Source organism: Actinia tenebrosa, unplaced genomic scaffold (genome assembly GCF_029948245.1).
Source record: "Actinia tenebrosa isolate PJP-AT-01 unplaced genomic scaffold, QUT_ActTen_1.0 PGA_scaffold2__45_contigs__length_23673736, whole genome shotgun sequence".
In the NCBI taxonomy this organism is placed as follows: domain Eukaryota; kingdom Metazoa; phylum Cnidaria; class Anthozoa; order Actiniaria; family Actiniidae; genus Actinia; species Actinia tenebrosa.
In genome coordinates this window covers 12,851,064-12,875,971 of record NW_028292579.1, presented here as the reverse complement: position 1 = coordinate 12,875,971, position 24,908 = coordinate 12,851,064, and the positions used below count along the sequence as shown (strand labels likewise).

General features: G+C 36.4%; 1 protein-coding gene across 2 annotated transcripts; it reads right to left on the bottom strand.

The window, feature by feature from the left end:
• Positions 1-1,757: 1,757 nt before the first annotated feature.
• On the bottom strand, positions 1,758-21,450 carry LOC116302483 (uncharacterized). Of its 2 annotated transcripts, none has more exons than XM_031711783.2 (8): positions 21,100-21,450; positions 14,522-14,766; positions 14,113-14,380; positions 13,018-13,395; positions 12,171-12,494; positions 11,786-12,097; positions 11,291-11,482; positions 1,758-10,555 (listed from the first exon to the last, which is right to left on the bottom strand). In XM_031711783.2, exons 1-8 carry the CDS (start codon positions 21,349-21,351, stop codon positions 3,488-3,490), a joined length of 9,039 nt encoding a protein of 3,012 aa, XP_031567643.1. In that variant the 5' UTR covers positions 21,352-21,450; the 3' UTR covers positions 1,758-3,487. The 2 variants fall into 2 exon arrangements, with proteins under 2 accessions (XP_031567643.1, XP_088890093.1); XM_089033967.1 differs by lacking the exon at positions 21,100-21,450 and adding an exon at positions 18,171-18,318.
• Positions 21,451-24,908: the final 3,458 nt, after the last annotated feature.

Genomic DNA, 24,908 nt, shown 5'->3' with positions numbered 1-24,908 from the left:
AAGCGAGTGCATATAGAAGGAAATAAGAGAAAGGAAGATTGTGGATCAAGCTAACGTGAACACAACGTGTTAACCTACATAAAACAGAATAAATCAAATTGTAAAAATAAATAAATAAATAAATAAAATAAAATGAAAAAGTAAATAGGGATATGGGGGAGAAAGAACAAAAGAATTGGCAAAGTCAAGATAAATGAAAATCACTAACTTTGCATGAATAAATAAAAACATCCCTTATGTTTGTTTGGCAAAAAAGGACAGAGAAGAACCCGAGGAAAAAAAGAAAGAAAGGAATATCGGAAAAAAATAGATAAATGAAAAAGAATTGAACTGCATATAGCAAGTAATGTAGATGTTATTAGCTACACTCTTCCATGCGCACAGTGACACTTCTCTGTACATATTTGTTTAATGAATAATTCAGAGCCTACAAACAGCTAAGTATAGCTTGTCATGATAATGAGTACTGTCTAGTTACCGAGCATTGTTGCACACAATCTGCACCAATAAAGAATATACACCCATTAAACGATAAATACTATTTCTTAAAAATGAAACAAAAAAATATACAGTGGGATAATTCTCTCCTCTAAAATTTAGCTCAACAATTTTAAACGATCTGGATGTTGTTGCTCTCAGTCTCAGTTTTACCTGAACAACGGTGAATTTTTCGCGCCTTTGGTTGTATAGTTTAACAGATAATCATAGTTATTTCGTGAATATGTTAAGGATGATTTCCACCCGGCCTTTAACTAGCTTTATGCTTTTGGCATGTTTAACAGGCAAGGCGAGCAGAAAGAAAGATGTCAATAAAGACATCTCATTATCTGTTGAATTAAAGTAATTGATATAGATACTGTCATCAAAAGTTCGTAGTTTATACATATACCCTTACTTATACGGCTTACATATTTTTTATTAAATAATAACTTTCCTGTTCAATTTCAGTGCAAACTTAAATAATTAAAATTCTACATCCCACGATGTTTTAATATTTCATGGCAGTCCATTTCGATTACTGACCACGTTAATTCATTTATTCTTTAAACTTCAGAAAAACAATTAAATACCCTTTTCTCAAATAATCAGTACAAGAAATAAATAATTAAAAACTGCATGCAGGATAAACGAAAATAATAATAATAATTAAACAGCCATGGACACTTTTATATGATGCAAAAATTATTCTAAGGGAAGTACAATTAATCGTTGTCCCTAGCAAAAAAGGTTAATATTTTTTGTTATCGAAGCTGTCTGTCTTCGTTTCCATATATTCTCTTCCTCTTTTTTTTTTCATATCTTGTTGTTGTCGCTGTCACCCCCGGCCGTACATGCCTTTCTTTCCATTCCATTCCCTTCCCTACTGTTTTGTTCTGTCGTGTTTAATTTACTCGAGGAAAACCTTAGCCACACCTCTAAAGCAAAAAGGTTTCGTTACAAATGTCCTGGTGTTTGAATTTACGTGGGAAGTATTAGTTAAGTGAAATATATAAAAACCCAAATAAACCTATTGTGGTTTTTTGATCCTTTAGCGGTGCAATTATTCGGATTAAGGCATTTTTTACAGATGCTGGAAAACCAGAAGGAATATTATGCTCACGCAAGCTCATGTGCGTCGCAATCATGTCAAGGTTCGTGGTGATTATCAATCAAAGCTTGCACTGTTGTCAAGTTAAGTTTTGGATGTTTTCTGACGAGGATTAATAAGGGTTTATATTGACGGATCTATTTGCAGAACATTCAAGTATAAACACAAAAAAATAATCACACTTTTATTATTACTGTAAAAATTCAAACAATAATTACTTGACATTGATTACATGTTCTCGATATTTTTTACTTGTAAGCGTTGAATAATAAGTACGTTTAAATACCAAAAGTTAGGAATAGACCGTTTTTTCAAGGTTGCGTGCTCATCCATCTTGACGGGCCACAAAATTGAAAAACGCAAATTCAGTAAAATTGAAAACCCAGTTTTATATTTAAAGAGGAGTATAATCGATTTTATGAATTCTTATCGAAAAAAATTCATAGCAATGCATGATAATACTCGTGTTTTGGTATCGTGGCCCGTCAAGTTCCTTAAATTTGGATGCGCACGCAACCTTGAGAAAACGGTTTATAAAAATTTAAAACTGAAAGTATTGAATTTGTTAAATGATTTATTTCCTCAAACACCTTGGAATTCCTGAATATACAAGGTATTGGTTTTAAATTGCTTATTAATGATTACTGTGAATACGCGTAAGGATATCATGATGATCAGTATAACACTGATTAACGTCATACTCGAAGAATTCTTGATACCTAAGATTTCGGAGGTTCGCTCGCTCCCATTGCTTCTCGTTGATTAGTCTCCAATACGCTGATTGGGGACTTTAACGAGAAGACCCCAGGAACCCTATGCAAATCTTTATTGATCGTAAAAAAAAAAACTTTTCGCATGAGTATGCATGAAATTTCAAATAACGATGAATGCATTTTGAATTATTAATTTGTAGTAAATGTATTTTGAAAGAAAGTAAGAATGTAACCCCTATCACAGGTTTGATTCCGAGGGAGGGATTCGCCTAACCACAACTCCTAAGAAAATAATGCAAACTACGTTAATGGTTAATACTCGGAGTTTATTACTACTAATAGTATAGCCCATCTAGATGCTTGAAATGCTATTAACCGATGAACATAGCGAAAAATACCTCTTATTTCTTCGAGTAGTATTACTATTTTATTTTCATTATATCGCTGCGCAGAACCTTTTCTCTTTCGGAGTGGTATACGCATTAATGCTTAACCCTTTACTAGCTGTGAATTAATATCGTAAAATGATTATAATAATGGCAGACAGCTGATTATGCGTTCTACATGTATTAATGTACTGTCGCCCCAAAATGGGAATAATATAAAATGTTTTCAAAAATCTTGTTGATTAGATTCGAGTTGCCTTACACTAAAATGCGCTTAAGAACCTTCCTGACTGCACCATGTTGGTAAACTGATGCTCTCCGTGAATGTTGTTGTCAGTATTTGGTTCAGTAAGTATTATACAAATATGCATTATTGGTAGTGTTAGGCTAGCTCTGTTGTGTTTATATGTATGACTTCGTATGGTAACTTTATACCATTGAGACAGTATAATTAGAGTGCTGTATGTAAAATGCGGAGTGTGTGTTTGAATGTAGAGTGTGTGTGTATTATATGATTCTTGGATGACATATATCACTTACTTGATGTACATCGACCACACATTGTGTTTCAATGTACCATAATTACTCGTGCAAACTCTTCGCCACTAATTACACAAAACGCGAACGTCATCCAATTGGTAAAGATTTTAAAAAAATGCACTTGTTAACCCGCTTCGGAAAGTGACGTCATTGTGGAAATTTAAAATTATCAGATTGAATGAGATGAAATTAGTTAATTATAGGATTATCATTACGTTTAGTGCAAAAGTTACTATATTGATTTGTAAGGTTGGTGCAGCTTACTGCTGTTTACACTGTTCCTTGTCTTTGGACGAGCGTCCTGAGCTTCTTCTGTCATTTCTTGGATTACGATCTTCAGATTGTTTACGGTCTTCGTATCTTGTACTACTCATAGGAGCATCATCATCAAAGCTGATTTCTGATTCTGCTGTCTTTGCTTCCGATGCCTCGATATTTTCATCAACTCTGTCCTTCGAGTAGCGTGGACCGTTGCGCTTTCTCTGGTATTGTTCGTCATCGAATGGAACCTCTATCCCTTCTCTTATTCTTCCTGACGTCCTACGAGGGGGGGACTGTACCTTGGGATTTTTGGATACGGTCATTTCAATAGGATCTTCCTTTACTGATCCATTTCTTTCTGGAGAGGGTCTGTCGATCCCAGATCCTTCAGAGCTTAGCTTATAGAGGCTTCTCTTTTCAGGTTGGAGCTGATTTTCTGCGTATGACACGTATCTGGATGGGACTCTTGTTCGTCTGTCGACGTCAAATATCAGCGTTGTAGACGAAGAAGGGTCAGTAGTTGCTTGGCTCTCTCGCAGCTCCTGAATTTGTTTTTCGTATTTTTTCAGTAGATCTTCCAGACTTTTGATCTTATTATTCCTTATCTCATTGTCATTTTCAAGCTCAGCCAGACTCATTTTGTAGTTATTGGTAAGCTCGATGATTTTATTTTCCAGATTTATTTTCTCCTCATGAAGTTCGCCGATGTTTGATTCCTTTATGCCAAGGTCATTTTCATTTTCAGCTAATTCTTTCTTGAGGGACTCCAACTCTGCTTGCAGGTTCTGGATATCGATCTCATCTTGCAGTTTTTCAGCGCGAAGCTTTTCAATATGATTAGCCTTATCAAGAGCATCTTTTCGGTATATCTCACTCTTGTCACCCATGTTTTTCAAATGAATTTCAAGGTCGCCTGTTCCTTTCTCTAATCTATCTCTGTATTCCTCAAGTTGCTCTTGAAGTCGAGCGATTTCTTTGTCTTTGAAAGCATTCTGGTCTTCCAATTTCCTATTTCTCTTCTTCAATGCATCCAGGTCAGCTTCAATTTCAGACAAGTTCCTCCCACCAGCGCGACTTGTGTTGGCCGTGTCTCCAAGCTTAAGCATCAGCTCTTTTATTTCATCTTCCTGATCTTGGACAGTGTCTTGTTCTTTTTTAAGATTCACCTCCAGTTTAGAAATAGTTGCCTGAAGGTTGATCATTTCATCACGAAGCATTGCATTGCGCCTTTCTACATCTGCTTTGGAATCTTCAGCTTCGTTTGTCTTGTCTTCTGCAGACTTCAAACGATAATCAGCATCAGCAAGCTTCCTCTGAACGTCTACGAGTTCCCTTTGAAGCTCGTTTTCGCGGTCCTGGTATTTTCTTCTCAAGGTATCAGCTGATCCATCTTTTTGGTCTATTTTTGCTAGCTGCTTCTCCAAGTCTGCTCGTTTCTTTATGATTGCTTGTAGCTCTCTGTCTTTCTGAGCCATGTCTTGTTTAAGGTCGTTTATTTCAATGACAAGAGATTCTTTTTCTTGTTTTAGTAATTCATTCTCCGTTCTTTGTTCAATAAACTTCTTATTCGCGAGATCAAGCTCATAGAGGGCTTTGTCTTTAGCTGTTTCAAGATTCTTGTTGTCCATCTCAAGTTTTGTGAGGTGTTTCTTCAGGTCATTGAGGCTCTCTTCTGCTTTTACCTTTTGAAGGTGTTTTTCATGCAAATCTTGTTCGAAATCTTTAAGCCTTTGTTCTGCAGCATCTTTCTCTAATTGAAGCTGGTCTCTATCTCTTTTTGCTCCGTCTAGTTCATCAAAGTCAAAAGGTTCACTCTCAACAGCTTCTACCGTAGCAACCTGTATTGGAGCCACTTGGTTTTCAAGCTGGCTTTTTAGACGCATGATCTCGTCTCTTGCTTGCTGTAGGTCTCTTCTCAGACTTTCATTTTCCTCCCTTAAGTCTTCGTTTTCGGCATTCAATGAGTCATACTGTGTCTGTAGCTTGTGAAGTTGGACCTTCAGATCACTCTTCTCCACATTTACCTTTTCTTTTTGAGCTCGTAAATCTGAAAGTTCTCGACGAAGAGTGTTGATTTCGTTTTCAAGATCATCGCGTTCTTTCTCTGAAAGTTCCATTTTGTATTTGTGGTCACTCAGCTCTTTGTTCACGGCGTCGTAATTTTGAGTTGAATCATAGGAATGCCTCTTGAGGTCTGCCAATTCCTTCTTCAGTCTGTCGTTGAGTTTGTTCGTTTCGTCAAGGAGGTTCTGCAATTGATCTAGCTTCAACTGAATCATCTTGACATCATCTTCAAGATCCCACACTTGGCTCTTTAACTTCTGATTTTCTTTTTCCGCTTGAGCTTTTCCTTCAAGTGCCGCTTTTAGAGCCGCTTCAAGTTCGGATATCTTACTCTCGGCCACAAGATAGTCCTTGTATTTTGAATCTGGTCCATCGTGATCTGCAAGTGCTTGTTCCAAGACTTCAATTCTATTATTTGCTTCAGCAAGATCATCCGTCAAATCGTCAATCTTCTGTTCTGACAGCTTGTTTTGATTCTGTAGGCGAGTTATCATATTTTGCAGAGATTTCAGTTCTTGTTCAATAGCAGCATATTTCTTTCGCCATTGAAGAAGCTCATTTTTGTCTGCTTTGTGATTATCTTGAGCACTCTTAAGACTATCTTCGAGCTCAGCGATCCTGTTATCGCGACAGTCCAAGCTGTGCTCCAGCGAGTCTTTCTCACGTTGGTATTCGCCAATTTCATTTTCCAATTTTCCGATTTTCTTCTTCAAGATGAATAGATCACTCTTTGCGTCTTCTTTTTCTCTTAGAGCACTTTGGAAGGACGATTCGAGCTCACCGATCTTCTTTTGTGTTACGACTTCCCTTCCTTTCTTGGCCTTTCTTGCGTCTGCATTTGCAAGTTGCTGTTGAAGGCCATCGTACTTCTTCTGTAAAATAGCGAGATCATTTTTCAGCTTGTTGTTTTCATGTCTCAATGAATCCAACTGGATCTTCAAGTTCGAGATTTCTTTTAGATGCGCAGCGTGTTCTTTTTTCAGACGGTCCCTCTCTGCTTCCAGGGCCTCATTTCGTGCTTCAGCCTGGTGGAACTTTTGAGACGCCGTCATAAGCTCGAGTTGTAATTTTTCGATCTCTCTCTGAGCATTTTGGTAGTTGTTCTTTAAGTCGCTAATTGTACTCTGTAGAGTCAAGATGTCGCTCTTAAGCTTGTCATTGTCATTCTTGTATGCAACCAGAGCATTGCCCCTCGGCGTTACGTTGTCCGCCCTTTCCCTCAAAAGAAGTTGAAGTCGTGCAACCTCATCTTGACTCTTTTGGTAATCATCTCGATATTTGGCCACTTTCTTTTTCAAGGCCGATATTTCAGCGCCCACGTTATTACTGCCAGATCTCAGTTGGTCAATTATGCTGTCTCTATCCATAAGATCCTTCTTAAGAGCTTCAATCAAAGCCTGTAATTCTGCAATTTTTTGTTGCAGCATGTTTTTCTCTTCCTTTGCTTTTCTGAGTTCTATTTTTGCGTCGTCTAAGTCCGACCTCATCTGTGCGTTGTTCTTTTTGGCATTCTGAAGCTCACGTTCAAGCTCTACAATTCTTTCTTGAGCGTCTTGAAGGTGTTCATTAAGGAAATCGTTATCTTGAATTTTCGCCCTAATCGTCATCTCATCGTCAGCCAAATGTTGTTTGGCCACAAAGAGCGCTTTGTCTAACTCGTCTCGCTTTGCATGGGATTTGTCTAGTGCGTTATTGGCTGACAACACATTTTCTCTTAGTTTTCTAATCTCTCTTTCCTGTGTTTCTATCTCCTTTTTCAAATTTTCAATGAGTTCATCTTTGACATTTGAATCCTGTCCTCCGTTTTCTAATATTTTCATATATTCTTGGATCTTTCGTCGAGCTTTGTTGAGCTCTTCTTCTTTGACTTGAATATCTTCTAGAGCATCTTCCAATTCGCCTTGTAGCTGCTTTCGCTTATTACTTTCAGTGTCAAGCTGGATCTCGACGTCACTAAGTCGACTGTTAGCGTCATCAGCACTCTTTTTTAAGATATCTAGCTCTCTGACTGCTTCGTCATATTTATCTTCCAACGGTTTATAGTCTCGCTTTATTGCTTCTAATTCTTTCTCGAGGGCAAGGTTTCTGCTGTTGGTATGGTCCAGTGAGGCCTCAAGCTTGGACTTATGTCCATGCGAGTCAACAAGCTGGTCATTCAAAGATCGCTTTTTGTCATCCAGTAGTCTGTGGTCAGCTTCAAGCTCTTTAAGCCTTCTTTTTAAGTCCTGATTTTCATCTTGAAGTCGTTTTATTTCATCAGCATCGCCAAAGTCAAAGTTAGGGTTGGACTCGTATGTAGCCTGGACCTGTTCTACTTGAAGTGGTTGGATTACGGGTAATTTATCCATGGACGCTAATTGTGCTTTGAGGTCAGCAATTTCTGATTCTAGAGCTTTCTTGTTGTCCCTAAGGTCATCTATGTCTTTTTCGTTTTTATCTAGTTCGTCTTCAAGTGCGTGCAGTTTATCCTGCAAGTTGTTGTAGAGACGTTTACTCTCGGCAAGCTCATCTTTTAGCTTCCTTATTTCGGCCTCAAGGTCGTCGTTTTCCTCCTCCGTTTCTTTTCTCTTTGCAATTGCTTCTTGCAATCGATATTCAAGGTCTTTTATTTTATCAAAAGCATCTTTAGCATCCTCAACTGCACGTTCCCTTTCAGAGGCCAGCTTCTGATTTGCAGCTTTCAGCTGATTGATCGTGTTCTTCAAAGACATGATATCCTCTAACATCTTCGCTTGTTCTGCTTTCAAATCATCATTGGAATCCCTGGCTGTTTCCAAACTTGCCTTCAGTGATTCAACTTGGTCTTCTAGATACTCTTTTGCAGCCTTGAGCTTTTTTATCAAAGATTCACGATGATTGTTTTCTTGGTTATGCTTGTCTACAGCTAATCTATGCTCCACCAGCTCCTGGTCCATGCTCAACAGCTCATCTTGGTGCTTGTTCACTCTGTCACTAACATTACGCAGCTGATTTTTTAGAGACCTTATTTCAGCTTCATCTGATTCTGCTTGTGTTTCAATCGCGGACAATTTGCTGGTCTTTTCAGCGAGGTCTTTTTTCAGATCATCGTTCTCTCTGTTCAATCGACTCAGAGCAAGCTCTGCTTCTCTAAGTTTCCTTTGCAGTGCGGCATTTTCGTGTTGCAGGTCTACCAGTTGTTCGTGAATGTGCTTGTTTTCAGCTTCGGATTTATTAAACTTGCCGCGGTAATTCTCAAGTTCTTTTCTTAGTGCGTTTTCTCGATCTTCTCCCGCTTTTAATAAGGCCTCTAGTTCATAAACCCTGCCGTCGTCTGGGGCCGATTGAAGATTGTCCTCGAAGCTCATAGGAATAGAGGACTCAACGACACTTACGCTGACGGGAGTTACTGCGTTCAATGAAGCTCGCTCTAACTGTGCTAAGAGTTCCCGAATCTTTTCCTTGTTGATATCATTTGCATGCTTGCTGGCTTCTAGCTGTTTGCGCAGGGAATTGATCTCATCTTCCAGAGCCTTCTTTTGCCTCTTCAAAGCATTATTGCTGGCTTCTTTATCTTTAAGCTCTGCAGTAAGATCTTCGCATAGTCGATCTTTGTCTTTCAGTTGGTTTTGAGCTTGTACCAGGTCGTTTTTCATTTTACGATTTTTGGTCTGCAACTCCTCACTTTCATGCTGGTAATAGGCTTTCTCTTTCTCGAGATTACTAACCTTTGTTTCAAGGTTACTGAGCTTGTAGGTCAAGGAACTGATATCTTGTTCCAATAATTCTCTTACATCCTTTAGGTCATGGATAGCTGCTTCAAGTTCAGCTATTCTGTTTCGTGCGTCAGTAAGCTTTTTAGCGGAGTCTTTCTTTTCTTGAACGAGAGAGTCATTCTTGGCGTTGGCCGAAACAAGTTCACGTCGAAGTGATTCTAAGTCAGATTCAGCAGCTCTAAGTTTGGAGCTAAGATCTTCAAGAGATCCTTCGTGTTTCTTAACTATTTTTCCAAGACTGACATTCGCCTTCTCTTCATGCGATGCTTTCATTTCTGACTTGTTTTTGTCTTCTTTTAGATCAATGATGGTCCTGTTGGCATCACCCAGACTGTTTTTGAGATCATCTCTTTGCTTCGTCAGCAAGTCGACGTTATCCTGGAGTTTAGAAACTTTTGGTCTCAAGTCAGCCAAAAGCTCAGCTAGTTCACTTTTGTCATCAGCAAGCTCATCGTTTTCCTTTTCCAGAGTGGCACATTTTTTCTTGAGATTGATGAGTTCTTTTCTGATCTCTGTGCTGTCCTCGTCTTTTCCTTCCAATTCTCGCATCAGTGCGTCAATCTTGTCATTTTTATCTTTGATTTCGCTGTCTAGCAAAGCGTTATCCTTCCTCAAAGCATCATTGTCTTTTTCAAGCTTATAAACCTTCTGTCGCAGAGTAGATAAGTCCTTCTCAAGTTCTTGAACCTTAAAGATGTTAATGTCGATACTTTGGGGTGCCTTCTCTCCTTTGAATTCCTTTCTCACACCTTCAAGGTTTTTCAATTTCTCCAAGAGTCCCGCCACTTGTACCTCTGCATCATTTCTCTCCTTGGTAGTGCGATCAAGTATTGCATTCAGTCTTTCGATCTCTGAATCCTTCTCATCGCACTTCCTTTCAAAAGTTTTGATATCTTCTTCCTTTGCGTCGCACTGAGCTTGCGCTTCGGAAAGGTCTGCTTTGCAGTCGTCGATATCCTCGGTCAGATCTCGCACCTTGTTTCTGAGGTGGTCAATGGTTTGGTCTTTATCGCCTATCTCTTTCTTCAAGCTATCAATTATTCCTTGGTACTCCATTGCTTGCTTCTTTGAAATTGCGGCATCGTCTCGTAACTTATTGGAGCTCATAGACAAATCATTGGCTTCACTTTCATAGACAGCTCTCTCTTTGTGTGTGTTGTCGAGCTCGTCCTCGAGAACATTCAACTTCTGCTGCAGAGCCAATACTTGTGCATGCAAATCGTTACGTGCTTTTTCGGACTCTGCTAACTTCGATTCCAGCTCTGAAACCTGTCAAAAGAAAGTTTGTTTGATAAAAAATATATAAAATTGCATTTTATATCAGTATAGGCATTTTATATCAGTATAGGCATTTTACTGGGCTGCATATAACGATGCACACTGACTTATCAAATCTCAACGATGTTACGTAACATTGGATGCAAGCTAACTCATCAGTCGTTACACATAGCTTGCCTGCTCTTTCGAAGCGATCAATCTTCAGGCACGCTAGTCTAAACCATAAATCTAAAAGCTACTGATGCATCTAACTATTCTAGCTGCGGAAAAAGTTTTTTAACAATAAGAATATAAATTAATTGCCTTGTAGTCGTTTGTGTGAGCATGTATAGTTGACTCCCACTACCATAATGCTTTGCGAATTTTCTTTCTTATTTAAATCTTGAGAATAGTAAGAAAATTGGTGATTATTAACTGAACAAAAGAAAGTGTGCAAAGGAGTCCTGGTAGTAGAGGTCAATGACGCAATCATGCGAACGTCCTATTACTGAGGGCTTAAACGAAGTTATAAATATCTCTATTATTTTCCTACTCTTCACTTCTGTAAACCAAAATGCAAACGAAATCAACTGCTGCAGTCCACGCGCAAATGCTGAGGTTACTCACGCTTATGCTTATTAGTGTGTGTTACTATTAGTGCCAAAGCCGCTAAATCAGAAAACTCTGTGGCACCCAAAAGGGGTTACCTAATCTAATTCTTCTTAACGGATTTTTGCTATTAAGTACCTTGCGAGTATGGCTTTTCAGTTCATAGTGAGCGTTGTTTCTTTCATCAATAGCACTCTTGTGATCACTTTCCAAGTCACCGAGTGCCCTCTTGTGGTCTAAGGATTCTTCGTGCAGTTTTTCATTTTCAAGAATGAGTGCCTCAAGTTTTCCTTCGAGCTTGTACATCTCTTCGTTACGATCATCTAATGCCTGCAAAGCAACCAGTCGTACCTTCATTATATATATTTTAGCATAAAATTACAAAGACTCAGTCCCCCAGGCTTTCTCTAACTGACATTTCTGATTAACTATGGATTCTGAGAAGTCAATTGTTACGTGCCCAGCTAAGATGAACCCTTCCTCACATTCCCTTTTGTGATTCCAGACCATGTCTAATATTCAAATAGTATCCGTTTCTTCACACGTTTGAGAGGGTTCAATGGCTTTAAGAAGAACTCAACAAAAACTGAAAAGAAATTTAAAAATAAAATTTTTGAGGAGCAAAAAATTTACCTTTTGCAAATCAGCAATCTTGGCCTTCAACTCTTCAATCTGCTTGGTCTTTTTGGCACATTCCTTCGTCTTTTGTTCAAGCATCTTCTCCGTTTCAGAAAGTTTTTGTTGTAACATTGTTAGTTCATTCTTCAATTTTGCATACTTTCCTTTCTCATTCTCCAGTTCAGCAAGAATCTCGCTCTTCTGCCTTCCAAAGCTTTCTACTTGGCATTCTAGTTTTGTCACTTGACCTTTAGCATGACTGTAATTGTTTTGGAGCTCGGCGTTTTCGTACTCTAAACGATGTATCAAACTCTCCAACTCAGTCACCTTAAAAGTAAAATTAAAGTGAGTTAGACGTCGGAATCCTGTTAATATTTCTTGGGATCAAATAGGATCTAACCTTCTGTGTCAATGCCATCTTGTCCTGATTTGCCTGCTCAAGTTCTTCCGAATCAAATCCAAAGCCATCTGGTGGGCCAGACTCAACTGCTTGAACGTTTTCGATGGTAATGACATCAAGTTTACTCTCAACAGGTCTAGACTTAGCAAGCTCAAGCTCATTTTCAAGCTGCATATTCCTGCTTCTGGATGCTGCAAGCTCAGCCTCAAGGTCACTGATCTTCTGCTTCAAAGTTCTTTCGTTCTGAAGCAAGTTTGTAATTTTGTTCTGAGACTTTTCGTAGGCGTCTTCTGCACTGCGAAGCTTGCGTTGAAGAAGGAAGACCTACAGCAATGTTATTTTTTATTGGATTAATCTTCAACTTGATTACAAAGGAACATTGTGTTTATAATCTCTATTGATAGCAAGTATTTTCTTTACCGAATACCCGCAGTATTTTCTTTGGGTTGCAAGGAAAACATTGGTTTTCAGTTTCCTTGGGAAATTCCCTGGGATATTTCCCATGTTTCGGGACCGATTTCCGGGTACTCTTAAGGAAACGTCCAGGAACAAATCCCATGAAAAAAGATACACAGGCGGTCAAATCCCAATAAAAGATACACAGACGGTCAAATCCCAATAAAAGATACACAGAAACCCATCCCATGAAAAACAAATTAAACCAGCCGACATGCCACGTAATTATGTTACAACCATGTTCAGTTAAGCCCAGAAATTTGGCTTATTGCGATTCATATTTGAGTGTAATTCAAACCTTATCTAGATCTAGTGGTAACCAACAAAATGAGTAAGTTAACTGTGGAGCAAGTAAAGTCTTGAAAAAATCAGTAAAATTCCAAAAAAGTACCTGGTTTTGAAGGCTGTCTCTTTCTGTTTTCATTCCCTCGAGAGCGTCCTGCAGATCGTCATTGCTCTTTTGTACTGCAACCAACTCATGCTGAAAGTTTTCCTTCTGCTTTTGAGAGATTTCCAATGCAGTTTGGCTTTTTGACAATTCCTGTCGGAGTCCGTCAACCTTTCCTTCTAAAGAGATGATCCTGTTTTCCATTTTTCCAATTTGGTTATTTTTGGAAATGAGCTCTTCTTTCCTGGCGTCTGCTTTATTCTGGCTCTCGATCAAATCCCTTTGAGAGTTTCCGTACAGCTCCTTTAACTTCTTCAGCTCAAGACGAAGTTTTTCCACCTTGTCTTTCAGTTCGGTCTTTTGCTTGTTCAAGTTATCAATCTGGAATTAAATTATTAGTTTCAATAAGTTGTTACTGAATTCATGGGGAAATAAAGTTAAGACTAAAACTATGGAATATAACAAGATTGTAATATTCCTTTGCTCATTCTTCTTAATGTTTATATAGCATTCTCAAACTCAATAATTCATGAGCTAATTGGCCAACCAGATCATCTAGATTTGGTCAGGTGGATTGGTTTTGAAACCAAATGAAACAAGTTATAGTAAGTTGTTTTCGTTAGGTATAAATCCCTAACTTGAATTATCTTTTCTACGTACGCAAAAAAAGGACAAATAAATTTTCGCAAGTTGAAACCGCTAGTGTTTGAAATATTTTTAGCACTAGTGCTGAAAACATTTCTTAATCTACATATTGATTGGGTCTCAAAAGGGCTAGAATTCCATGGCAACTTTCTACCCCTCCCTCCCCATCCTTACCTATGTCTGTCTCTCTTATAACTTCCTACTTGACAAGCCTATTATTTATTTATCTATTCTAACTTGATCATACCGATGCTTGAACATGAACTAAGCATACCGATGCTTGCTTGGCCTACGACCTCGCGGCGCTTTCAAATGTTTTCTCGTGTTTGGAAACCCTAATGAAAAACTCGCACTAGTTGGTGAAATATTACTTACGAAATGGGATGGACGTTGTTTGAAAGCACGCTACTGATGATGTAAATACAAGTATCACAAAGTAAGAAAGGACTATACCTGAGCCTCGTATTTAGCTGTCTTCAACTGATTAGTTTTCTTTTGTGTTTCCAGCTCTTTCTGCAACCTCTCATTCTCAGATAGAAGACCCTCAAGCTTGGCTTGTAGCTCGATGTAATCATTATGTAATTCTTCTTTTTCAGCGGACATGTGATTATAACTAGCCTCGACTTTGAGCATCTCATCACGTGTGACGGTGTATTCGTCATCACCATGGCCTTGCAAAGTCCTGATGTCAAACTTTGCTTGATGAGAATTTAGCTCATGCCTAAAAACAAAAAAAAAAACGATAAGGCTTTTTTGCTGCTCTTTTGGTTTTGAGAGTGCGTACGCCTCTTAATAATGCGAACACGGTATTTGGCATCATACGTGTTACGTTATTACCAGATTTGTTTTCTGTACTACTCACTTCAGGTCATCTATCTCTCTTTCAAGAGTTAGTTTATCCTTTCTGAGTTGCGCAATGACCCTGTCTTTGCTCTCCATTTCCTTGGTTTGCGCTTCAAGCCTCCAGTCTCTCTCAACAATAAGTCTCTTGGAGGAAGCGTTCTCCTCTTGAAACTTCCTGCTTTCGCGCTTGGAAGTCCGACACTTGTCGTCTAAGCTGTTCTTTTGTCGCAAGAGTTCCTCGATTTGAAACTGAAGATTTCGAATCTGCGATGTCGGGATAAAAAGCATTAATGTTAGTATGGCATTGGATTAAACCTTACAAACTGTAATGACACGAGTGAAAAACGTCTGCGCATGCTCTAAATCCTTATGCAAATGAGTCAAATCATATGTGAATTTGACTTTCAAACATGCCTCATAAATTGGACTTCACAAAATGCCAAAACTTAGTGTCCATGCTTGAAACTTAAGGCTAATTCTTTCATATTGTTTTATTTAATACAGTATCGTGGTCTGACAAAAGTATACTTGCGAAAGTTTTTGTATACTTGGAGAAAACAAACATTTATTTTCTCACTCGAACTCTTCAAAGTTCATAGAAAACGTGCTGAAATGCACGCATGCGCAAACGTTTTTCTGTAGTGTCAACTGTAATACGTTGCGGACGTTTGTAAATAATTAATTGGCGGAAAATCTAACTAATCTTGATATTTCGAGTGTGCATATATCTAATTTGCAACACCGAGACAGCTTTTACGTAGTGCGGTAAGAAAATAACCAATGTTGATGGTGAGAAATACACAACTGAGTCTGCGTGGTGCTCTTTTGAATTGTTCTTGTGGCTTATTGGTTAACTGAACCAGCGTCTTGGCGACTTATGGCAACTCCAATAACATTCACGCTTGGAATGAATTGATGACCTCATTTTAGTTATGTAACAGCCCTACTCTGTTATCCCTCTATTATCACTGAATTGTGATTTTTCTTACGAAGCCTGTTAATCCTATAATGATATGGCTTGGAGTTGCTATTTTGAAATAACCCCTCCCCCTCCCTTGGGCTTTATACTCAGGTTGATTTAGAAAGAACTAGAAGGACAATCCGATAATGATTCAGATAAACATGAACAAATACCACACATTTCTATATGAAAGCTTTGTTTGATTCCTTAAGTACCGGTAAAGAAAATGAAAATAATAACATTAAGAAATGCAGCATCTCTGGAAACATTTTCAGGCGAGAGAAGTTAGACAAGGCAATGACGAAACGAATTGGTCAAAATTTTGGTTTTCCAAAAAAGAAGAAGAAGAAGAAGAAGAAGAAGAAGAAGAAGAAGAAGAAGAAGAAGAAGAAGAAGAAGAAGAAGAAGAAGAAGAAGAAAAAGACAACTTATCCCTTAAGAATGTTATTTATAGGGTGCACGCATCATTAAGTTTTCTAGCTTTTACGATTAATATGTATGAGTAAATAGTAAGTCATGCATTGTGAATGAATTCCTAGAATGTTTAACCATATCAAAATGCAAATATTTTTCTCATAAAACAGATTCCAATGTAGAAAAAGGTCATTGCTCCATAAATGCAAATAAAAAACATTAGAAAGGTAATAAAAGTATTAGCAACTTAATTTCTTTTTAAAGGGGACCCTTGTAAACACCCTGTGAACTCTTTTGTTTGGTGTTGTTTTAGGCGAGTGCAAAAATTACAGTTGTCAGGCCATTTGATTGAAATGAAGTGAGCTCAGTTCTTTTTATTTTAGCTACTTTTTTGTTTGAAAAATCTTCGACTAAGAAACGTGGCGTTTAAAGTTTAATCTTTTTTAAAGATGATATTTCCCCATAATTGATATCTCACACACTAGCTTGGATTGTGTCGACTGTTTTAATTATCAATAAAATGTATAGTGTAAAATTCCGTTTGTGCTAATTAGTGAATTAGTGCTAAATGACAGAGATAAAGCAGTAGAAAAGGACAGACGTTGTAGTATTTTGCACAACAGCTCATAACCAATGTCTCTCAGTTGAAAAGGGAAGAAAGTACCATTAATCCATATTTATTGCTTTTTATTGAAGAAGTTCATAAAAACTGAGCCAAAACTTATTACAGGCCACGTTCATAAGATATAGTGTTTTTCTTCAAACTGCATGACAAGGAAATGAAAATCGTTGTCATTGCCTTTAAGATTGAAAAAAAAAAAATGTATATAATTATTATTATACTGTATATTTGAATAAATATTTGAATCAGGAATAAGCAATTCACTTATTTAGCGCAGGGGTGTCATACATTTTGAATTACATTTTTCCCCCCAAGCGCGAATAGAAATTTGTTTGTTCCATATTTTGAGCAAGGCACTGAAGTTAAGTATTGCAAATTGGTATCCAGAAGCTACGCAAGATTAGAAATCACAATACATTGTTCTATAGATAATAAATACATATTCACACTATTGTTCTTTTGGTCTAAATAAAAACATTGCCGGCTTAAAAGCCATTATAGGTCTTTCGAAAGCGTACAAGACTGAGAAGATGTTTGGAAGTCGAATTAGATGCCTGCATTCTGAAAACCTTTTTTTTTTTTTAAAGTTACGTTTCAAAACTTTTACCAACAATTCTAGATATTTAAATTTTACAATATACATACACACATTTAAACGTTGTATATAAAATTACATTAAATTAGCTTATTCCAAGTTTCCCATTGATTGTACTTAATTGTACTTAAAAGTGCAATTCAAATGTACATATTCGGTGAAAAAAAGAGAATTAACGGCTTAAAAGCTTTTTATAGGGTCTTTCTTACGTTATGCAATTTAAATTTCTATAGTTCCAAATTCAACTAGCCGAGACGAACAAACATATTTAAAATCAAACAACATTAATTTGCTTTGTCTGAAACGCAAGCATAGGTTTACATTTAAAATTGACAAGGAGCTTGGAAAAAATAACAGCAGTGCTCGTCAACTCTTTTAAGTAAATAAATAGAGCGAAATACTCGAGTTAGTTTGCCTTAAATTATGCTAATTGCAATACACGCCAGTCATTCGTCTAAACGAAAATTGCCTGCTGAACTTTTTTTTGTACAATTCGCGTTAATTCATTTGGGATTAAAGTGAATAAAGATATATTAGTAGGCAAGTATTATTGCATTAACAACTTTTCACAAGGACAGTTGTCGCTATCCGGGAAACCATGATAATCAGCTTGTTTGCTTACTTATGTTTACATATACAAACATTTCCCTAAAGTTACTACAGATAAGGCTAGTTTATTAGAAATGATTAAAGATTAAGGAATAAGATAGATCGATACGAATTGATAAATGCACATTGTAATTAGGGTCTACCATACTAACACTCGATAATGCAGGTTTCACCATTCAGCCCTGCTGTAGCAAATACTTTGACGAGTGGACATATTTATTTAGCTACAGCTTGTAGCAACTTGTTTTTTTGTTTTATTTATTTTTTGACCCCAAATTTAAAAAAAGTTTTTACGGCTAAAATTTTAAACTAAATTAAAGTACAGTCTACATTGCCCAAGCTTTTTTCTCGCTTTTTGTGCGAGTGAAATGAACTGCGCTTCCACGCCCCTCGGCTAAAGCCAAAACTTTGATCAAATTTTCCCACAAACATGCTAAGATCCAAGCTCAATTCTAGGGGTGACTTACCTGGTTAAATTGATTGTCGTAGTCTAAAAAAAGAAGGAATGTTTTATCGAGTCGTATCGAGAGAGAAGACGTCACGAATGTCCGTCTATTCCAGAGATGAACTCGGAATGAACACAACCTCTGTTTGACAACTCAAACTCCAAATCACATAGAGGGATACGCATGAGAAAATGACCAATGACCTCTTAAAGATTTCATGCAAAATAATAAGACAATGACTAGCAATAATTACATATGGTTTTGTCCAATAGGATTTTAGCAGATCGACCCTGTATAACTTTTATGTCATACTTTGCATAGTTTAGATTTTGAATATAGAAATCAGACGGGAACCGAATACGCAAAAAATCTTAATTATTAAAAAGCTTCAAAGAAGAAGCGGTCACTTGAAAACAAGACAACTTTCGGTTGATACAACTATTAATCTCATTTTTTTGTTGTAAAAACATTTAGTCTGCTTCAGCCAGCATTCGTATGTTTACATAACTCTTTGGTTGTTATTATTGTCAAGTACTCTTTATCACATTGCTATTTTGCTTTTAGTAATAAGTGTCTAATCGTTTTATCACTATAAATGAGTTTGATTATTAAAAAAAACAAAGTCAGTTTAAAAGAAAGACTTTGCATTCTTAGAATGCCCAAAGCTTTAAAGTGAAGTCATCCGATACCAGTCGATTTATGCGCCAAGGACACGTACACCAACCCATTCAAGTTTATCAGCCATAAATATTAACCTCATTGAAATTATCGGCTTTTTATAACTAACTCAACAACCGCCCACAGAGATACTAGTCATAATTAAAAAAATAACTTTTAAGGGTAATAAACACTGACAGTTCATAAAGGTCTTTCCTTGCAAACCAGGAAAATGTTTTGTGTATTTTCTATTTTGGAAAATGCAAATTATGGTTCGAATCGAATGAATTCACATAATTGAAAACTAGAGCATTTCGAAAGGACTGCAGTTTTAAGTTTATTCAATTTAACTTAACTTGACATAGGTTTAATAGGTGCTTTTACGTTACGAGAATAAATTACGTACCCTCGAAACATATGCGACAAAAAATTGAGACTTCAGCTAAAGTCATAAATAATCGATTTTTTAAACATCCTTAAGTGACTTTACCAAATATAGATTATATGCATGATGAATAGAACTTGTGCAGGAACGATACTGGCACCGGATTGATATCGATATATGCAAATAACATTAAAATTATTTAGGGTGAATCGAGAGGAAAAATTAGGAATTTTATTTTATGAACAGAATATTTTTTTTGAATCCAAATTCTCATTAGTAGCAGAAGCTTTTTTTTTTCTTCTGAATTATTCATTTTTAATAATCGAATACAACAACTAGAAAATGAATTTAGTTGGGTCTAGTGTTGGCAACAGTGACATCCATCTTTTTAAAAGCATCAATTTAATTTTTTAAATCTAATTTCTTAGATTAAAAAAAAAAAAAAAAAAAAAAAAAAAAAAAAAAAGAAGAAGAAGAAGAAAAGAGGATTCGATTAACGGTTTTTTGATAATTCCGCCTACATCAATCTTCTTGAAAGAATTAAATATAACCTCAACTGTAAAAGAGATGCTGGACTGGATATGATGTATATTCTGGAAAGAAGTTGTGTTACTCATTTGCCAATATCATCCTTCTTGATGACGCTTCTAGTCTTGGTAATTGCTAAAGATTGTCAAACAACAAGGACTAGTAAAGCAATGAAGCGAAGTAGATTTGAGACTCGGCTAAAACACGCATTGGGAGATCACATACCTTAATAATGAGTCGGAAATAACGCAACTTAGCCAATGAACTCAACAGTGACTAAGTGAGGAACTGAACTAGAAGACTAGCAGATTTTTATCCATATTTAGACTCGTAAGATTAAACACAATGCTTGACTTCTCTTACGAAAGTGCTTTATCTTATCAAGTTGCTCTACCATCACTTGCTAGTCTCTGAAGAATATTTGGTAAATTTTATTATTTTTTATTTTTTTACGATTGCTTATGCAAAGATAAAAGTTAGTTTCGAAGTAGGGCAATTTTTGTTTCGATAACATCTCTAAAGGAATGAAAACTGTATAAGACACAATTGATTCAATATCAATTATAAGATTCTAAATAAAAATAAATAATAAGAATAAAAAATTATTTAAAAAATCGATAAAAGCATTTTCGAGGAAAATAGAGAATCACTAAATCTAACACTTGTTGTATTGATTGAAACAACATTTGATCTAGTGTAGTATAAAGAAATGAACATCAAACAAAATGTTTCAATTGTTCGTAAAAGTCAGAGCATCACGCTCCGTGTCCAGTCGGTGTATTAATTGACAACGGAATTCAAATCAGTACTCAATTATTGTGCCTCGTATCTTGGCATAAAAACTATATGAAGAGATATTGAAGAGATATCTTTATCAATGACGTCTAAATTTGTGTACAAAATCTAATGAAATTGCGAAGAATGTACAACATTTTTCAGGGTACATTTTCAATAGCATTTTTGATGGTTAAATATGCAAAAATGTTAGACTGTAAGTCTGAAGTCGTAATGAGTTCAAAGAAGTTTAGGTCAATCAAATGAAAAAGTATATTGAAATGAACTGTGTCTGCAAGCTTTGGAAGAAACTAGAAAAAAACTGGTAACCTCAGTCAGTGCCTACCTTATGTTGTACAAAGGAGTCTCTCCTTCTAAGAACGCCGAAGGATTTAATTAGGTGGATTTACATCTCAATGTGTTTGTATTAAAGTTGGTGTAATGTTTTAATAGCGATTATAGGTAAGCTGTGAATGGCTAAGGCTCATCCTTGTGTGATCAGACATTTATTAGAAATACTTAATGTCTCAGGAATGTCAGAAGAAAAGCACAGTAAGTCACTGTCTGCCACCTTCCTAGGAACTTTGCATACTTTAGAAATCTTACCTCTATACTGTGTTTATCGGCTAACGAGTCCAAGACATCTTTAAAATGTTTGTAGGCGGTATCACCAATCCCAGACAAGGAGTCCCTCGCTTTTACCAAACGCTTGTCAGCTTCTAGATCAGAATAGTAAAATTGAGATGATCGAATAGGAGCCGAGCGGTAATGTTTTCGCACAGTGACAGCGGGCTTAGAAGTAATGTCGTGATCTGGATCGCCGCCATTCATCTTAGGTTCCAGGTTTTCCTCCGTCATTTTGTTCAAATTATTAATTACACCAAAAAGTCTTTAGAAGTAAATTTTTAAATAGTTTGACTTTGACAGTGCGGAGTTTATCGGTGTTTTACCTTCCTTTCCCGTTCAAGATAAACAAAACCAATGATGACAGAGCCCGTTACATTGTTAGCAAATCTGTCGTGACATAATTCGCATCGCTTAACACACAATGAAGTACATTAATCAGTTTTAATCACATAAATCAATCCGTGTGGGAGGGTGCCATGAGCCAGCAGCTATTACTATTTTCAAAGGCCTTCGTACCTTTTAACAATAACATTTTACACCAACAGGAATTAAACAGCAACGCCATCATTGCTATAATAATCTTAGATTGAAATATTTTAAATTTGACAATTGATGGTTGCAAGAATTTTCAACAAAGTAAAAAGACAAAAGAATGGCGGCCATCTTGGTGCGGTCAACAATGGATGCTAATGATAATTCTTTTGTTAAATAATACCAATATGGCCTTGTTGACGTAACGTGCTATCGAGGAACGGTTAATCATTGTTAAAATATTATTAATCAAGACAAAACCTAAAATGTACGTATGATAAATAAAATCATTGTCTGATGATAATACAGTCATGAGATGTGATAGCAAACACATTATTACTAGAAATTATATCCTAGGAGCAAACTTCTATCGTTTTTCACTTCTAAACAACTCATCGATACGATCTATTTTAATTTGCCAAACCTAAAGCCGATGATCCCATAGAAACCTTAGCTTACTTATAGTTAGAAGTAAAATGCAATTTACAACGCAGAAGGAAAGAAAATAACCGACAAGTACAAAAAGGTACATGAAAACATGACAAAGGTTATTCAAATGAAACTATAGTTATCCGTTATATCGTTGCATATCCGTTGTGGATGTTTTTATGATGGTAAACTATTATCTTGCATAGACAAAATAAGTGAATGGCTTCCTAGATAAGGTAAGAGCTTGGAATGCCCACTACAACACTGCAAAACACAAAATAAAAAGTTTTTCCCGTGTGAAAAGATATAGCTGGCGTTAAATCAGTTGTCATATGATAATTTAGTATTAAGGCTTTCTAAGTGCTAATCTTTACTGTTCTTATTTAATAATTTATACAGTAATACAACTGATGCATCCAGTGGAACATTTCCTGAGGACTTATGAACTAAACTTTTCCCTTTTCGAAAGAGTAAAGGATAGTTAGTAAAAATATAAAGCTACTTCAAAAAAACTGCAATAATTTATCATGAGCATCTTGACAACCAGTATTCTATAAATGTCTTTTTATGATAGATATCACTTTGATATGAACTAATCAATTCAGTCTAATAGATCCGTTGGGGAAGGCTGCGGGTACCAAACAAACTTTCAAAAGTTAGGGAAAATAGTAATTCCAAATTGAATCAGTGGAGTTGCGCATGAGATGATTATTAAGTCTCGATTGGGGGATAGAGAAGGTTATGTAAGAAAACGTCATTCATCTAGGAGCTCCTGTTTTAAGACTAAACATTTATTTGAGAGGTGGCTTTTTTTGTTTTTTTTTTTGTTTTTTTTTTTTTTTGGCTTTTTCGTATAAATAAAGAATATCTGAAGGGCTTATGGTTGAGTAAACTGAAAGGAAAGTAATGTATGATGTAAATTTAAGGAATTCTTGTACAAATGGCTCTTTTTATGGCCTGTTCAATAATAAAGTTGTTTTGGTTCTAAGCGCTAATCCTCTTATTGTCAAGGTAAGATATAAAGAATTTGTTCATGATATTTTTTTTCACCGACCGTGGGAAAATCGAAAAGTGGACTGATTAACATCGTGCGCAAATCCTTGTTATATAAAAATCGTGCGCTCTGCTGGCTACCCTACTACCAGGCTATCATTTAATTATATCAATGTAACTTTGAAGTACAAATATAATTGATTGATTGATTAGGCTTTCAGCTGATATACCATTAGTCGAGAAAGTTCAAAATAGCCGACCGCTTTGTTTAACTTTTAATTTCTGAGGAGGCTACAAAGACTCTACTTGAGGAAAAAAAAAACAACAAAATGTGGCTTATTCACCTATTGGGCACTCTTAGTCCCAACGGGATTAATAAAGGCTTTGCTTTTAACTAACCTTTTCTTTTGTCTTTTGATTGTTTTTCTTTCGTTTCCTTGCCCACCTTGTTCTCTTTGGTTTCTTTTGTCTTATTTTAAGGTAAGGTAATAAGGTCAACTTTATTTACACACGCTAGCGTAAATCAACAAATGCTGGTTTCTATTAGGGGCGTGCCGCAATAGAAACGCTTTAAAAAATATACATAAAAAACTAATGTAAGTATGATATATTAGATTTAAAATGTTTAAAGAAAAACAAATGATAGTAAAGGCCAAAGAAGTGATTTTCCGTTTAAAGGATGTAAGCGATTTGCAGCTTCGTATTTCCTCTGGTAGTGCATTCCATAACTTAGCACCACTATAACTAAAACTGTTTTTCAAGAATTCCGTTATGGGTACAGAAGGAACAGAAAATTTGTTTGTTGTGTTTCTCAACATGCAGTTACTGTTACATTAAACATTAATTTAGCCTTTACTTGGTCTCTTTGTTCCGAAAGGGTGGTCCAGCCAAGTTTGCGCATTGCGATCTCTGATTGACCCGCTTCATTCTTGCAGTTCGTGATCAATTTAGCGCATCTGTTTTGTAGACGTTGCAGTCTTTGGGCAAGACCATTCCCAAGCGAATCCCAGACTTCACAACAGTAGCCGAAGTGGTGTTGAACTAGACCATTAAAGCAGAAATGAGTGTGCTACGGTCAGCAAAGTCTTTGAGCCTCTTCATAGCGCCTATTGCACACGAGACTTTTTTGGCAATATCATCTGTATGCTTATCCCAAGTGGGGCAATCATCAATTCGCACACCATGCGATGTTTATGTAGATAAGAAAGAGAAGAGGTCCAGGAATGGACCCTTGGGGGACTCCGCAGTAAATTTGCCTAGAACTCAAGAGTATACCATTTACCCGACATTTCTGTTTTCCAGTTGTTAAATACGAACTCAATAATTTCAGAGCACTATCTGTGAGACCATAGACGACTTTCATAACTCAGTTTTTTCAGATAGAGAAAATGAAGCCTTTTTACCAGAAACTATTAATGATATCTGAGAAAATACTTCACGAAAACTATTTCCAGAAAATTTTGTAGAATTTGACTGCATACCAAAGAAGTTATGAAAGAACGAAAATAGAGAGTTTTGTATGTATTTATCACTGGAAGCATTGGTGGCCTCGTTTTGGCGCATTTTAAAAACTTCAAATGCTCACAACTTGTAAAGGATTTATTAATTTAAGTAGAAACTCACACGCCTTATCTAAATCAACAAGATCAATGATTTAAAAGGATTTTCACTCCAAAAACATTGATTTTTAATGTTTATGCAAATTAGCAGCAGCCAGTTATGAAAGTCGTGTATAGGCCTCAAGTTTGTTAACCAGGATTTGATGATCTAAGGTGTCGAATGCTTTTTTAAGATCTAAAAATACAACCAAATTGTATAGGCCACAGTCCATGTTT

Excerpts from the sequence above, each read along its gene's own strand:
- LOC116302483 (XM_031711783.2), bottom strand. The coding sequence starts at position 21,351 with ATGACGGAGGAAAACCTGGAACCTAAGATGAATGGCGGCGATCCAGAT. Across the intron at positions 14,767-21,099 it reads CCGATAAACACAGTATAGAG|ATTCGAAATCTTCAGTTTCA; the intron begins GTAAGATTTCTA and ends CCGACATCGCAG. Across the intron at positions 11,483-11,785 it reads AGATTGCTGATTTGCAAAAG|GCATTAGATGATCGTAACGA; the intron begins GTAAATTTTTTG and ends GTTGCTTTGCAG.